This window comes from Dama dama, chromosome 20 (assembly GCF_033118175.1).
Source record: "Dama dama isolate Ldn47 chromosome 20, ASM3311817v1, whole genome shotgun sequence".
Taxonomy (NCBI): domain Eukaryota; kingdom Metazoa; phylum Chordata; class Mammalia; order Artiodactyla; family Cervidae; genus Dama; species Dama dama.
The window spans coordinates 31,390,806-31,406,300 of NC_083700.1; the positions used below are offsets into that span (position 1 = coordinate 31,390,806).

The 15,495-nt window shown below is 55.2% G+C and overlaps 2 protein-coding genes across 5 annotated transcripts; both read left to right on the plus strand.

Annotated features, from left to right (window-relative positions):
- Nucleotides 1–105: 105 nt before the first annotated feature.
- On the plus strand, nucleotides 106–5,820 carry PPM1J (protein phosphatase, Mg2+/Mn2+ dependent 1J). 2 transcript variants are annotated; one of them, XM_061119946.1, is made up of 10 exons: nucleotides 106–447; nucleotides 2,019–2,133; nucleotides 2,596–2,883; nucleotides 3,177–3,289; nucleotides 3,566–3,650; nucleotides 4,425–4,543; nucleotides 4,771–4,834; nucleotides 4,990–5,097; nucleotides 5,214–5,365; nucleotides 5,510–5,820. In XM_061119946.1, exons 1-10 carry the CDS (start codon nucleotides 122–124, stop codon nucleotides 5,655–5,657), a joined length of 1,518 nt encoding a protein of 505 aa, XP_060975929.1. In that variant the 5' UTR covers nucleotides 106–121; the 3' UTR covers nucleotides 5,658–5,820. The 2 variants fall into 2 exon arrangements, with proteins under 2 accessions (XP_060975929.1, XP_060975930.1); XM_061119947.1 differs by lacking the exon at nucleotides 4,990–5,097.
- A 2,971-nt stretch (nucleotides 5,821–8,791) lies between these two features.
- On the plus strand, nucleotides 8,792–15,449 carry RHOC (ras homolog family member C). 3 transcript variants are annotated; one of them, XM_061121133.1, is made up of 5 exons: nucleotides 8,792–8,915; nucleotides 12,691–12,854; nucleotides 13,414–13,534; nucleotides 13,863–13,993; nucleotides 14,817–15,449. In XM_061121133.1, exons 2-5 carry the CDS (start codon nucleotides 12,699–12,701, stop codon nucleotides 14,988–14,990), a joined length of 582 nt encoding a protein of 193 aa, XP_060977116.1. In that variant the 5' UTR covers nucleotides 8,792–8,915; nucleotides 12,691–12,698; the 3' UTR covers nucleotides 14,991–15,449. The 3 variants fall into 3 exon arrangements, with proteins under 3 accessions (XP_060977116.1, XP_060977117.1, XP_060977115.1); XM_061121134.1 differs by lacking the exon at nucleotides 8,792–8,915 and adding an exon at nucleotides 9,163–9,290; XM_061121132.1 differs by lacking the exon at nucleotides 8,792–8,915 and adding an exon at nucleotides 11,119–11,272.
- The last annotated feature ends 46 nt before the right edge of the window (nucleotides 15,450–15,495 follow it).

Here is a 15,495-nt window from a genome sequence, read left to right on the forward strand (position 1 = left end):
GGGGGCGGGGAGCCAATGGAGGGACCGAACCGACCGGAGCGAGCACCGCCCCTCGCGAGTCCTAGGGGGCGGGGCCTGCTCTGGGGCGGGGCCACGGCCGAGGGCGGGGCAGGGAGGCAGCATGCTAAACCGGGTGCGCTCGGCCGTGGCGCACCTGGTGAGCTCTGGGGGCGCCCCGCCTTCGCGCCCCAAGTCGCCAGACCTGCCCAACGCGACCTCGGCGCCACCCGCTGCCCCTCCGCAAGCTCCTAGGAGCCCTCCGGCCAGGGCTGGGAGCGGGGGTGCAACGCCAGCGAGGACAGTAGAGGCTCGAGCAAGCTTCTCCCGACCGACTTTTCTGCAGCTGAGCCCCGGGGGGCTGAGACGCGCCGACGACCACGCTGGCCGGGCTGTGCAAAGCCCTCCGGACACCGGCCGTCGCCTGCCTTGGAGCACGGGCTACGCCGAGTGAGCGCCCCCGGGGGCACCCTAACCAGAATGGGACTTCCCCTCCCAACCTCCTCCCCACCTCGGCATCCCGGGCCCTGGGATGCGTCCCCCTCGCCGCGCTCGGTGCCAGGGGCTCCCTTTCGCCAGGACCTTTGCTGTCCTCCGGGCTTCGGGCCGCACCCGCTCCCAGCCTTTTCTCAAGTCGGGTGCAGCTTTTTCTCAGGATCTTCTAGCTCGCTGACTGTCCTCACCCGCGCCGCTTCAGAACCTTGTTCTCTCCCTGAGCCGGGAGGGTGAAGGGCCCGTGAACGATGAGTTGGCCAGTTCTCAGTCGCGGCCCCGTAGTTTAGTGGCCAAGAGAGGGGAGGTGTCAAGGGCCAGGGGTCCCTTGTAACATAGGAGATAGCAGCTAGAAAAACTCCTTGGGCTTCCCGACCCCAGCGCCCCAGTTCCCGGTCCTCTTACCGTTCCCCTCCCCCTCCACACCCAGAAATAGCCCGCGACACCAGGCTGCCGCCGGCTTTCCCAGGGGCGGGACGGGGGGGGGGGGGCGCCCGGGGGAAGCGGGAGAGCCCCCTTGAACACCCTTTGATGGGTGGACTTGCCCTGGCCAGGCAAGGAAGTGGACCCTCGGGCCAGAGCGGTCGGAGTGGCGGGAGCAGCCGGCTTGCTCCAAGGCCGCCTGGATTTTGTTTGTCTCTCTGTATGCCATGAGGGATCTTAGTTCCCTGACCAGGGATCCGGACCGGCAGTGAAAGCACCTAACCACTGGACCGCCAGGGAATTCCCATTGGGCCCGTGGATTTTTAATGCATCTGCTGGGAAAGCAGAGCACTTAGGAAGCTGAAGGTGCCAAGGGGCGGAGGGTGGTGGCTGGTGGACCTGTGGCCCCACTATCAGCTCCTCTAACTTCCTATTTGGGAAGAGTTTGGGGTTGTGTGGCTTCAGCACAGTCCATGGGGTCTTCTACTCCTACCTTATTTCAATTCCTCTTTCCTGATATGGGCTGGAACACTTACTCATTGCCAAAGCAGCAGAAACTGGGACTTCCATGTTAAGACGCCAAGCTTCCAACACAGGGTACTCGGGTTCCATCCCTGGTTGGGGAACTAAGACCCCACAGGCGGTCAAAAAACAAAACCAAAAAAACAAAGCAGCAGGAACTTTCACTGGATGATTTTAGGATAAAGGTGGGTGTGCTCATGCGGGTAGGGTGGGGTCTTGTGGACACAGCACTAGAACAGTTTGGGGGGAGGCGCACCAGGGTGGATGTAGGATCTTGGCAAGCCAGGAATTAAAACCTCCTCCCCTTCATCCAGGCCCTCCCCCAGTGGCACCATCAGGTGTCCCCTTAGCCAGAGGTGGGAGAACTGAGGTGGGAAAGTGCTGCTGTGGAGCCCAACACCCAGACTGTACTCCTTGTGACTTGCCCTGCCTCCCTTCTCCTCCTCCCTCTGGCCTGGTTCCCAGGTGGCTGTGACCTTTCTCAGCTTGGCCAGCAGGCCAGAAAGGGTATGTGTGTCTAAGGTGGGAGTTATTCCAGGACCTGGTCTGGTATCCAACCTGATGTGGTCACTCTGGCCTGACAGGGTCATCAACGCTGGCAAGAGCCGGCACAATGAGGACCAGGCTTGCTGTGAAGTGGTGTATGTGGAAGGCCGGAGGAGTGTTTCAGGGGCACCTAGGGAGCCTAGCCGAGGCCAGGTAAGCCCCCCACCCCCTTTCCTAGCCTCCAGAGACACGGGAGACACCTCTCCCCAGGGATTCTAGGCATTTAGTTTTCATCTGGGCCAAGCAATACCTCCTAAATCACTAGCTTTCTGCCTTATGGCACAGAACCTTTATCTGGCATTGCTCAGTTAGATTCTACCATGTCAGTATGAATATTTAGTTTTCCACTTAAAATGTAGATGCTCATGTATTTATTGATGATTTAAATAATTACCATTGCTTATGTTTGCATCTTTATCTTTTGAGTTTGACTCTTTTGCTACTTTGCTTTTAGACACATTGTAGGCCCTTGGTGAATGAATGAATAAATCTAATTTGCCTTTAATACCAAACTCAGACTTCCTCTCTGATGTTTATATGGATGCCCAGAGTCTTGCTTTTCTCCCAGCATAAAACACACACACAGTCACTCACCTCCAACTTTTCCTTCCCCAGGGACTCTGCTTCTACTACTGGGGTCTGTTTGACGGGCATGCAGGGGGCGGGGCTGCTGAAATGGCCTCTAGGCTTCTGCATCGCCACATTCGGGAGCAGCTAAAAGACCTGGTAGAGATACTCCAGGACCCCTTACCGCCTCCCCTCTGCCTCCCGTCCACCCCGGGGGCTCCAGGTTCCTCTGATTCCTCTCAGTTGGTTGGTCCTCAGTCCTGCTGGTCTTCACAGAAGGAAGTGACTCACGAGAGCCTGGTAGTGGGTGCCATTGAGAATGCCTTCCAGCTCATGGTAAGTGGTTGGCCCAGGCCAACGGCCTGCCAGGCAGACACTCTGGTCAACTATGTATAGGAGTCAGGTGGCCTGAGGAGGTGACTCTGAGAACCCAAAACAGGTTCGAAAACCTGACCAGAACTTGGTTCAGAGGCGGGGAGGGAGGGTGTGTTATACAGATGTCTTCCCTACTCTCCACCAGTGTGGCTTGCCTGGGCCAGTTTATTTCTGCAGATGTGGGTGGGCTGGGTGGTTGTGTGTATGGAGTCTCTTCCTCATCCACCCCCCTTTGACCCTTCGTCATATGGCAGGATGAGCAGATGGCCCGGGAGCGGCGTGGCCACCAAGTGGAGGGGGGCTGCTGTGCACTGGTTGTGGTCTACTTGCTAGGCAAGGTGTATGTGGCCAACGCAGGTGACAGCAGGTATGGGGTGGGAGCTTTAAAAAGGCTGTGGGGGGGGAAGGTCAACTTTCTGGGATGGAGGAATAGAAGAGAATGAAGTGGCGGGTGTTAAAAACCAAAGACTAGACAGGGTCAGGAGGGATCACAGACATAAGGAATGGCTTGAAATAACTATGAGGGGAAAAAAAAAAACGAGGTCTGGGTGAGGGACTCTGAGGGCGGGCCTTGTCTTTTTGGAATTCTTCATGTGAGGGGGCTGAGGAGAGCCAACTCCAAACCTTTTCTTTCTCTCGGCAGAGCCATCATTGTCCGGAATGGTGAAATCATTCCAATGTCCCGGGAGTTCACCCCGGAGACTGAGCGCCAGCGTCTTCAGCTGCTTGTAAGAACCAAACCCCCTGCTCCCATTCCTTGTGGAATCTTGTGCCTCTCTGTACCACCAGGTCCCAGGGACTCTCCCACCCTCACCACACAGACAGAAGGCTCCTTACTGGAGCTTACTGGGAAGGCCCCTTCACAGACTAAGGAGTGCAGGGCTGGGCTGGTGTGGAGGACACAAGAGGAAGGAACATGGGCTGCCCCAAGCTCCCACTGTGGCCCCCACTGAGGAAGGAAGTGCAGTCAGAGGTGGGGAAAGGAAACAGCAAAGGCCCCTAAGCAACAGGATGGCTTGGTGCTTTAAAGCAATGGCTTAGGAGCTGGGCTGCCAAGGATCAAATCCTGGTTCCAGTACTTTGCTAATTGTGTGATCTTCGACAACTCCCTTAGCTTCTCCATGCATCGGGAGTTCCTACCTTAAAGGCTGTTATGAGGATTAAATAAGTTAATATATGTTAATGTGAAAACAGGGCATGTTACAGAGTAAACTCCATTCAAAGTAAAAAGTGTTAGTCGTTCAGTCATGTCTGACTCTTTGGGACCCCATGGACTGTAGCCCACCAGGCTCCTTCATCCATGGCATTCTCCAGGCAAGAATAGTGGAGTGGGTTGCTATTTCCTTCTCCAGGGGATCTTCCCGACCCAGGGATTGAACCCAGGTCTCCCACCTGAACTCCACTTAAGGGTCTGCTATAATGAACATCATCTGTACACCAGGATGTGCTGTAAACCTAATGCCCCCTGGCCCTCTGCTCTCTCTGTTGACTCCCGACCCCAGGGCTTCCTGAAACCAGAGCTGCTGGGTGGTGAATTCACCCACCTCGAGTTCCCCCGCAGAGTTCAGCCTAAGGAGCTGGGGCAGAGGATGCTGTACCGGGACCAGAACATGACTGGCTGGTAACACTTCCCTCAGAGCTGGGGCCCGTTTCCATGGCAACACAACCAGTCCCTGGCCAGCAGCAAGGTGGAAGCTGGAGGCCGGGCTAGGCTGGGAGTTGCGGGGCGGGGGGGGGGGGGGGGGGGGTGTGTGTGGCCCTTCTTAAGGGGTTTGTCTAAGGGGTGTGGCTCCTAGGGGAGAGAGGCTTTGATGCCTGGGTGATGCTCCTCTACTCCCCCCTCCCCAGGGCCTACAAAAAGATCGAGCTGGAGGATCTCAGGTTTCCTCTGGTCTGTGGGGAGGGCAAAAAGGTAAACTCCATGGTAGAGGTGGGAGAGGGCAGGAGGACCCACCACAACTTGTCTAGGGAGGTGGAGGTTCTACCTGAGGGTAGGGGTGGAGAGGGTCCATGGTCCCAGAGACTTGGAAGAGGGCTAGAGCAGCACGCCCTCCTCATTTTCTTTAGGCTCGAGTGATGGCCACCATTGGGGTGACCAGGGGCTTGGGAGATCACAACCTCAGGGTCTGCAGTTCTACCCTGCCCATCAAACCCTTCCTCTCCTGTTTCCCTGAGGTGAGCTGCACGGGAGGCTCCTTAGCCATACCCTCCCTCCTCGGGGGGTCTCAGGCTAGCTTTCCCCCGAGGTTGCTTTATCCCCAAGCTCCCTCTGCACCCTCTTTCCCCACCAGGTGCGAGTGTATGACCTGACGCAATATGAGCACTGCCCAGATGACGTGCTGGTCCTGGGAACAGATGGGCTGTGGGATGTCACCAGTGACTGCGAGGTAGCTGCCACTGTGGACAGGGTGCTGTCAGCCTATGAGCCCAATGACCCCAGCAGGTAGGGGCTGTATGGTGGCAAGGGGATGACGATGGGGAAGGCAGGAACAAAGGGGAGCGATGCTGGGGGACCCACATGAGGGCCTGTGCGCCCATCTTCTCGTAGACGTGTTGGTACATGAATGTGCACGTGTGCTCCTGGCAGGTACACCGCTCTGGCCCAAGCTCTGGTCCTGGGGGCCCGGGGCACACCCCGCGACCGTGGTTGGCGTCTCCCCAACAACAAGCTGGGTTCCGGGGATGACATCTCAGTCTTTGTCATCCCCCTGGGAGGGCCAGGCAGTTACTCCTGAGACGCTCAAGCCCTGAACCTCCCACCACCATCCCAGCCTCTTCATACTTACGCCTCTCCCAACCCAAATTCCAAACTTGTTTCCCTGACCTTCTTTAGTGGCAACTTAACTGAAGAAGGGGTGCCAGTTAGATCTAAAGTTATAGCTCTTGGCAAATAAACCAGATGAATAAAGATGTGTGTCTTTATTTACTTTGACTTAAAACTGAAAGGTAAGGAAAATCTCCTTGGGGTGGTGGAAAGAACTCCAGAAGAGCCCTAAAAATGTCATGTTCCCAGGCTCTTTCCTCTGCTCTTCCCACTTCATACACTTGCATCCTGTTCTGTGGCTTCATCCTAGAGCTGGTGTCTTCCAAGGCACCATTTCCAGTCCAGACTTTTCCTGAGCCTTAGACCTACATATCCCAGTGGTCTTCCAAACAATCCGCTAGATATCCCACAAGCACTTCAGTTCAACATTCCTCCAAATGAATCCATCATTTCTCCCACAAATAAATACATCCTTCTCCTGGCTCTATCTCAGGGGGCATTAGCTCAGCTACTCAAATTAGAATTCTTGGAGCTGATCACCTTTGGCTTCTGTTTCTCCCTCATCAAGCTAATCAATCATAAGTATTGATGATTAAATATTTTACCACATATTTCTATTAGGTGGCCCAGTAGTAAAGAATCACCTGCCAATACAGGAGACACAAGAGACGTGGGTTCCATCCCTGGGTCCGATGCCTGGGTCAAGAAGAGCCCCTGGAGAAGGAAGGAAATGGCAACCCACTCCAGTATTCTTGCCTGGGAAATCCCACGGACAGAGGAACCTGATGGGCTATACTCCATGGAGTTGCAGAGTCGGACATGACTGAACGACTGAGCGCGCGCGCACGCGCGCACACACACACACACACACACACACACACACACAGAGTCACTACTGTAGTCCTTTAGTATATAAGCCTCCTAACTCATCTGCTGATTTTATTTCCAAGCCACTTCTCTGCTTCCCCAGTAAAGATTACACACAGCAGCCAGGGAGCCGTTTCCACCATGTGAATCTAAGTTGGTGATTCCTCTGAGAGACTACTTCAGTGGCTCCTTACGGGCACCTAGACCAAACTCTTAAGCGTGGCATATAAGGACCTTCATGATCTGGCCACTGCTTCCTTCTCTAGCCCTGTCTTTCTCCACCACCACCCTCTTGGGATTTCCACAACTCTGTGGGTCTAGAGTAGCTCCAACATATTTAAAATCAATGCATCACCCCAACTTGAACACTTCTGTTCTTCCACAGCCCATGCATGCCTGCACTATAACACTCGCCTCTTGTACTGTAACTGTCTATATGAGGACTTGGTATAGAGTAGCAGTGAAGTTGGAGAAGGAACTGGCAACCCACTCCAGTGTTCTTGCCTGGAGAATCCCAGGGACGGGGGAGCCTGGTGGGCCGCCGTCTGTGGGGTCGCACGGAGTCAGACACGACTGAAGTGACTTAGCAGCAGCAGTGAAGTAGCAGGGTGTTGAAAGTCCTGCTGTTTGGTTCCTGGTGCCAAATCCAACCAAGAAGAAGTCTGCAATCTCTCTGAGCCTCAACTTGCTTTTTGGAAAAATGGGCATTACAGTACTACCTCACGAGGTAGTAGTTCATGTATGCATAGCCCAGTCTATGTAATAAGGGTTCAATAACTATTACCTATCTTTAATTTGTCCCCATTCTGAATTTAGGTTGCAAGTTCTTTGAAGACAGAAACTAATCTGAACTGAATACATAGCTAGGTCTATTGAGCCAGTTAAGAGGACTGGGACCAAACTGCTGTGGACCTCAGTTTCCTCATTCAGCAGATGTGTGGGTTACTTGTCAGATCTTTAAAGTCTGTATGACTTGTAACATTCATTCATTCAGCAAATATTTGTTGAAAACCTATTGTGTGCCATGCATTGTGCCAGAAAGTGCAAAGGGACAGACTGAAGGATCACAGTGGGCAGCAGGGAGAGAGACCAGCTTTGAAGCCAGACAGGCCTGACTCTCTGAGATTTTGCTCTGCCATGTACATATAGCAAAATTTGGACAAGTCACTGAACTTGCTGAGCCTCAGTTTCCTTACAGGTAAAAGGGGATGTGTATACTTAACCCAGAAATCTGTGATGACTATTAAAAGCTATGTAGTGTACCCTGCACAAACTAATAAAATGTAAGTAGACTTCCTCATCCTCCATTCACTTCCTCCTGTACCTTTCAGGGAAAAAGATACGTGTTGGTAAATACGCAACACACAAGTCAGACCAGGCTAGGTGTCCCTGTGCTATGGTTGAGCTGTGCTCTGTCCTGTCTGGCTCTTTGTGACCCCATGGACCGTAGCCCACCAGACTCCTCTGTCCATGGGATTTCCCCAGGCAAGAATACTACAGTGGGTTACCATTTCCTCCTTCAGGGGTCCTTCCTGACCCAGGGATCGAACCCTCCTCTCCTGCCTGTGTCTCCCGCATTGGCAGGCGAATTCTTTATCACTTGAGCCACCTGGGAGGCCCCTAGAGCACCTGGGAGGTGTCCCCAGAGGCACAGAAATAAGACAGTGAGGGTGCGAAGTGAATTCTTAGCTGGGGAATCCAGAAAGATTTCCAAGAATGCCCTTTGAAGGATGGGTGGGAGTAGGAAATTCCAGGTAGGGGGACGGAAGGGAATTGCAAGGTGGAACCAAGTGCCCCTGAATCTCAAAGGTTCTGAAAGGTCTCCGAGGCTGGGGGATGATGGTGGGCTGTACTTACTGCGCAACGATTCTAAGAGGGTGGGGGTTTTCCGCAGCCCCTTCCTCCGGCGTCCCCGAAGCCGCCTTGCCCAGTCCCGCCTCCCACGGGACACCACCCAGGTGGTGTAGGCGCGGGTGGCCGCTCAGCCACGGGAGGGCAGCAGCGGCCCTTTCCTGACCCCCACCCCGGGCGCCTCTGAACTTTCCCGACGCCGGTCCGCCCGTAAGAGCTGGAATGTGGCGCTGAGGCAGAGTCTTCCCGGGTCCAGTTCGCCGCGCCTAGCCCCGCCGCGCGCTTCTCCGCAGTCCAGGCATCTCCCGGACCCTGAGGGCCAGCGCTGGGCTACCCGCTGGGGCCGTGGGCGGGGGCCGGGGGAGGGCGGAGCCAAGAGCCGCCGGGCCCGCCCCTCCCGGCCAGTCGCCCCTCCCCGCCGCGGCGCTGGAGGAGGGCGGGGCGGCGGGGCCCCGCGGGTCAGTCTCTGCCTCCCGCACCCGCAGCGCAGCTGGAAGCGGCGGAGCGGAAGGTACCCTGGGCTGGGGCTGTGGGCGGCGGGGTCCTGGGCATTGGTCCCCGGCAGAGCACTTTCCTTCTTCTCCGCTTGGCTGGAACTCGGGGCGCCGGCTGGGGAGGGGCTTTGGCCCGAGCGCGGGCCCCTTCCCTCCCCTCGTACGCGGCGTCTGGGCGGCGCGGGGATCCGGACGGCTCGGCCCCTCCCTGCCTTCCTGGGCTACCGTGAGGGGCGCGAGGAATTTTCCCGCGGGGCCTCTCGCCTCTAGGTGTCCGAGTCGAAGTCCGTTCCCTTCTGCCGGCTTCCCAGAACCTGCTCGGCAGGGCGAGGAGGAGAGGGGGCAACTTGGGTCTCCGCGAGGGAGCTCCCGCGCAGATGCTTAGCTCTCAGGTCTGGCGGCCCGCGGTGGACCTTGGCTGGGGTGTGCGTTGGGGCCCGAGTCCGGCTTGAGGTGGGAATTCCCCCCCGCCGGGCCTGTGAAGTGGCAGGAATAAGGGTGGGGTGTGACCGCGGGGGCTGCCACTGCTCCGGGGGTCTGGACCTCGCCCAGGATGGTTTCTGGAGCCGGCCTGGAGTGGAGGTACGGGAAATTGGGAAGGATCCAAGCCGTGTGTGTGTGTGTGTGTGTGTGTGTGTGTGTGTGTGTGTGTGTGTGTGTGTGTGTGTGTGTGTGTGTGTGTGTGTATCTATCTGTTGCTTCCTTCACACTGTGTGTGTGTGTGTGTGTGTGTGTGTGTGTGTGTATCTATCTGTTGCTTCCTTCACACTGTGTGTGTGTGTGTGTGTGTGTGTGTGTGTGTGTATCTATCTGTTGCTTCCTTCACACTGTGTGTGTGTGTGTGTGTGTGTGTGTGTGTGTGTATCTATCTGTTGCTTCCTTCACACTCCCCAACCTGTCTAAAGAGTGTGTGTGTGTGTGTGTGTGTGTGTGTGTGTGTGTGTGTGTGTGTGTGTATCTATCTGTTGCTTCCTTCACACTCCCCAACGGGAAATTGGGAAGGATCCAAGCCGTGTGTGTGTGTGTGTGTGTGTGTGTGTGTGTGTATCTATCTGTTGCTTCCTTTACACTCCCCAACCTGTCTAAAGAGTATCCTGGGAGTTTGGCCTGGGGGACCCAAGGCCAAGTCACTTCTGGTTTTCAAGTCGAGGAGGAGGTATCTGATTTCTTCCCTAGACATCAGGGGTGGTCATCAGGGTACATCAGCCCCTGGTTCATCTGGAAAGCTTGAGAATGATTGAGGAGCTGTTTTATCCCAGGGAAGGCCCCCAAGAGTTCTACTCATACCAGGTCCTCTGGGGTTTGGTTGCCCCTCTTGGAGTCAGTGGGGCAGTTGCTCAGGGGTTGCCTCTCACAGGGAGCTGTTGTCCTTACTGTCTTGGCCTTGGGCCTGGCGGCCTGGCCTGGGTCTAGGACTCCTCTGAGCCTGAAGGGAAAGTCTTAATTGAGCTGGGGGAGGGTGTGCTCCAGATCATTCCAGCATGCCCCTGCCCTGGAGTTCTGGCCTCTGACCCGCACGATCTGGGGCTACCTACACTGCCCTGCTGGGGTGGGAGAGCGTAGTGGCAAACTCAGAGCTAGGCAACTGGTATTCACCCTGGTGGTGAATGCCCTCCATCTGTCCATCAATGCTGCCTGTCCCAGATTGGGGGTACCGCAGCCTGTCTTCCCTCAGTTGGACCAATGGAACTTGTGGGAATATGAGAGGGAGTTGGTCACTTGGGTAGAATTTTCAGGAGACCTCCTTTTCTGAAGGATGGTTTCCCTTTGTGGAGGAAATCAGCTGGCAGGGTGATGCCTTCTTGCTTGCCTTTTGGGGTATCAGAGGGTGTTAGAGAGTGGCCGTGTGCTCAACTCCTGTAAATTCCGTCTGATTCACATCCGCTTCCCCTCATCCCAGTGTTGTGCATGTGTGTGCGGAGGAGAGGGAGGCCGCCTGGGATCCCACTGTTGAAGAGAACTTGCCTTGGGCTGTAATATTCGCTTCCTAAAAGGCAGGGCTGGGCTGTGAGGTGGTGGTGGTGGTGTATAGGGAGTGCGGGAGCTCAGCCTAGTTTGACAGGATGTGGGACTGAGAGAAAAAGCCAGGTTTGGGGCAGAGATCAGGTTACTGTCCCCTTCTTTCTTAACCACTCCCTGTGTGGCTGGCGCTGGAATTGGCCTTCATTTGTCTCCCTTTTGGAGTTCCTCCCAGCGCCGGCTCCGGCTCCCGCTCGCTCCTCCCCACAGCCTCGATTTCATCTCAGGCCCGAAGCCCGCCCTCTCTTCCCCCAAGACTGGGGGCCTGGGAACTCCAGCCGGCTGGAGGTCAGCTCCTCTCCCCAGGGAAGGAGGAAGTGAGGCTCAGCTTCTGGGGCAGAAAGAAGCTGGCAAGGTGTGGTGAACTGTGCAGCTGCCCTTCTGCGTGCGTTGGGGGCGGGGGACACATGGAAACCCCGGGAAGCTGACTCCTGGCCCTGAGTCACAGGGAGGGGTGGGCAGGGCCTCAGGGTGAGCTGGACAGAGGGGAGGAAGGGGCCGTCCCAGGGAGTGGGTGGAGGTGATTCCCTAGTGGATTATTCTCAGTCGCTCTGCTGTGGTAGATGTGTGGCTCCCTACAGTGTGGTCATTGTCCCCTGCCTGGGGCTGAGTGACCCAGTGTTGCTGCCAGGCCCAGGAGGAAGGGGGGAGGCAGGCAGCCTGCCCAAATGTGGGCTGTGGGCACTGCCTGGACTGAGGCTCCTTTGTGTGACGCGGGGCCCTGGGGACTGGGATGGGGTGGGCCAGGGAGGCTGGCTGGCTGCTGCCGCTGCCCTCCGTCTGGGTTCCCCCTGCTCTGCGCTCCTTCCCACCTCTGGGGTGATAACGTAGAAAAGCAACAGACTAGTCACACAGCCCTACTCTGAGTGCCTTCCCTGCGATGACTCCGAATTCCTCTTAGCCTCCATGAATCTCTTTCCTAATTTGTCAAAACGGGAAGCTCACTACCTTTCAGGCTTCTGGGGACAGAGGTGATTTTTGTCAAAATGCCCACCATAGAACCTGGCACCTGTTGTTTGGTCGCTAAGATGTATTTGACTATTTTGCAACCCCATGGACTATAGCCTGCCAGGCTCCTCTGTCTACTCCTACCTCTGGAGTAGGTAGCCACTTCCTTCTCCAGAGGATCTTCCCGACCCAGGGATTGAACCTGAGTCTCCTGCATTGCAGGCAGATTCTTTACCACTGAACCACCTGGGAAGCCCTACCTGGCATCTAGGGTATGATAAATAGTCTTTCTTTACCCACCCATATCAGTCAGACTCTTTCAGTGGGCAGGCATGATTTGTGTTGAGTGAGGGACAATGTGTTCAGTGTGTTCCAGATTGGACCTTTGTAATTATTAATCTTTTGAAAGTATTGAAATCCTGGTAACATTTAAGTCTGACTTGAAACTCTGATATGTAGAATAGATAAAAACTGGCTTTTCTGGAGACACCCCTGGTCCCTGAGCACCCTTCAGGGTGTCCAGGGGCCCACAGTTGGTGAGTGGATTAGATTAGAACTCATGCTTTCTTGGCTCCCAAGTGGGTGGTTCTTCTTGTGTATTCCAACCCATGGGGGAGACCTGTCCCTGACCTTGAGATTAGGAATTTCAAGCTCAGTTGCCTGAACAATTGGTTCTTGGCAAGAACATGCCTGAGCAAGCTCTTTTCCCTCCGTCCCCTCCTTTTGTTGGATACCTCGGTTTCCAGGGAGGTCTTGGGGGCTTCAGAGAAGTGTTTTTGGATTCGCTGGCTTTTCCCAACATCCCTGCTGCCTCTTCCCTGCCAGCCCTGGCCATGGCTGCCATTCGAAAGAAGCTGGTGATTGTGGGCGATGGGGCCTGTGGGAAGACCTGCCTCCTCATCGTCTTCAGCAAGGATCAGTTCCCAGAGGTCTATGTCCCTACTGTCTTTGAGAACTACATCGCAGACATAGAGGTGGATGGCAAGCAGGTAAGGGCAAACAGCCCCCTTCCCCTCTCACCTTGGAACCCCACCCGCCGCCATCACTTAGGGACCTAGAATGTCCATCCTTACCTACCTAGCCATGTCCTGGTTTTACTTTCCGTGCTGGAACCAGTGAAAGTTAGGAAGTGAAGTTGCAGTCTTAGAAAATCTGGATAACCTCCTGTTTTTTTTTTTTTTTTTTTTTTTTAACACTGGCTCTATAATCGGTCCAGTTCCTTTGCCTCTGGTCTTAAGTTCCCCCAAATGTAAAATGGGGAAATGCTAAGGTCCCCTTCGAAGGGTTTTTATGAAGATTAATTAAAATTGTGGTGCTCACAATGGCAACTCAAACTGCACAAAGATCAGTTTGTCTCAGGATTTAAAAGACTCACCTTATTTGTGGTGTGTGACAAGGATGAGCACTGTCCCTGGCACACAGTAGGTGCGCAATAGGTAGATGCTCAGTGAACCTAGGGACGGTGATTTCAGAGAGGACCTCTGGGTGGCGAGGCTGTGTGTGTAACTGGGGCCCTCAGGCTAGCTAAGCACTGGCCCTGTGTGTCAGGTGGAGCTGGCTCTGTGGGACACAGCAGGGCAGGAAGACTACGACCGCCTGCGGCCTCTCTCCTACCCGGACACTGACGTCATTCTCATGTGCTTCTCCATCGACAGCCCCGACAGTCTGGGTGAGGGTGTTGGAAGGAGGGGACTGAGAACCTCTTGGAAACAACCAGAGGGAGCTCTTGCCTGGGCTCCTCTCAGTCATCTTCAGAGGCTGTGGGGGTGGGTACTGGGGAGCCCCTTTAGCCTCTGTGGTGACTCCGGCCCTCGGAGGACTTGGGAACATGTGTACCGTGATGGGGAGGGGTTTTGAGCTGTGAAAGGGACTCTCACACTGAAGAGCCTCTAAGACTTGGCCGTGGGGAAGACAGGACTCAGGGAGAGCCTTCTAGCCTAAGTGGAGGCACAAACTCAGGTTTGTCTATCGTCCACTGTTGGGACATGTCTGTGCAGAAAACATTCCTGAGAAGTGGACCCCGGAAGTGAAGCACTTCTGCCCCAATGTGCCCATCATCCTGGTGGGCAATAAGAAGGACCTGAGGCAAGATGAGCATACCCGGAGAGAGCTGGCAAAGATGAAGCAGGTGGGTGCCACCGCTAGGCTGGGAGCCCTTGGGGAGGAAGGCACCCTCTGAGGGCGTGCAGGCTGGTAAAGGAGCCTCCCTCCTACTGACTTCATGTTAGAGGTGATGGTGGGGTCCACCTCTTAACCCCTTGCATCTGCACCTTGATGAGAGAACCAGTGATATTTGATGAAAGTGACGTGGACAAAGTGACTTGTCTAAGGTCACTTGGCATTTTGTCTGTTGTCCACTGTTTGGCATTGGGGCTATGAAGATGAGTAAGAAAACCGACGCCCTCAGGGAACTGGGTTCCTACAATAGATGTTTTGCTTGGGGTCTCCTGGGTTCACACTAGGAGGTGTGAACTGACGTGGACATGGGATGGGGAGGGTATTGGAAGCAGCTGGGGAAAAGGCCCAGGCCCAGACTGAGGGAGCTGGCCAATCTGTGTACCTAGAAGTGGCTTTCCAGCCATAGGATGAGTTAATTAGGGAGAGCTGCCAGGATAGGAATGTGGACAACAGAATGAAAAGAATACTTTGAGGATAATCATGGCAAGATTTTAAACTGGGGACAGATATGGTCAGGGCGGCATGTGAGAAAAATTATTCTGGCAGCCGTAGAGGATGATGGGAAGAAGGTGAGAGTGGAGTACCGTGGGATATAGGGCTGGCTGATAGAATTTTGAAGGTAAACATGAGTCTTGGGTCTCTTGCTTAGAAGCTGCCCATGGTGGCTGGGGCTTTGAGGGAAGGGGGGCTGGAGTAATTATTTGTGCTAGTTATACAGATGAGGTGCACCTAACCAGCAGCTTCCTCTGACCGCTGTCTGTCTACCTTCCCAGGAACCTGTTCGATCTGAGGAAGGCCGGGACATGGCGAACCGGATCAGTGCCTTTGGCTACCTCGAGTGCTCAGCCAAGACCAAGGAGGGGGTGCGGGAGGTATTTGAGATGGCCACTAGGGCCGGCCTCCAGGTCCGCAAGAATAAGCGCCGGAGGGGCTGCCCCATTCTCTGAGATCCCCAAGACCTCCCCTCCTTCCTTCAGGGTGTTGCAGAAAGTCCCTCTGCCCTCTGTGACCCCACCCTATCAGGGATCCTTGCTGAAGGCTCCCTTTCCCAATTCCCCCCTGCCCAGGACTGCATTGAGTTTCCCCAGCCCTGACACTGGTGGCCGTAGGCATGCCCCCTCCCACCAGCACCCTGGGAATAGAGGGGTACATCCTGCCTCTCAGAGCACAGCCCCTCCTCCTGTTGCCTTGGTCCTCGGGTGGGGCCCTTGATCCCTTTGGCCTTCCCCAGAGGATCATCACACCAGCACTTTATACACTTCCTGCTCACAACAGATCTGGGGTAGGGGACTTGGCCGGTGTAACTGAACGAATCCCAGGCCCCTGGTGTTTCTGCTTTGGGCAGGAGCCTTGTCTCTGGCTATTCTTGGTGTGGGACATGAATAAAGGTCACAGGCTCCAAAGTGTGTGTGTGTGTGTGTGTGTGTGTGTGTGTGGCTTCCTGACTTTCTC

Excerpts from the sequence above, each read along its gene's own strand:
- PPM1J (XM_061119946.1), top strand. The coding sequence starts at position 122 with ATGCTAAACCGGGTGCGCTCGGCCGTGGCGCACCTGGTGAGCTCTGGG. Across the intron at positions 448-2,018 it reads TGGAGCACGGGCTACGCCGA|GGTCATCAACGCTGGCAAGA; the intron begins GTGAGCGCCCCC and ends CTGGCCTGACAG. Across the intron at positions 2,884-3,176 it reads AGAATGCCTTCCAGCTCATG|GATGAGCAGATGGCCCGGGA; the intron begins GTAAGTGGTTGG and ends GTCATATGGCAG.
- RHOC (XM_061121133.1), top strand. The coding sequence starts at position 12,699 with ATGGCTGCCATTCGAAAGAAGCTGGTGATTGTGGGCGATGGGGCCTGT. Across the intron at positions 12,855-13,413 it reads TAGAGGTGGATGGCAAGCAG|GTGGAGCTGGCTCTGTGGGA; the intron begins GTAAGGGCAAAC and ends CCTGTGTGTCAG. Across the intron at positions 13,994-14,816 it reads AGCTGGCAAAGATGAAGCAG|GAACCTGTTCGATCTGAGGA; the intron begins GTGGGTGCCACC and ends CTACCTTCCCAG.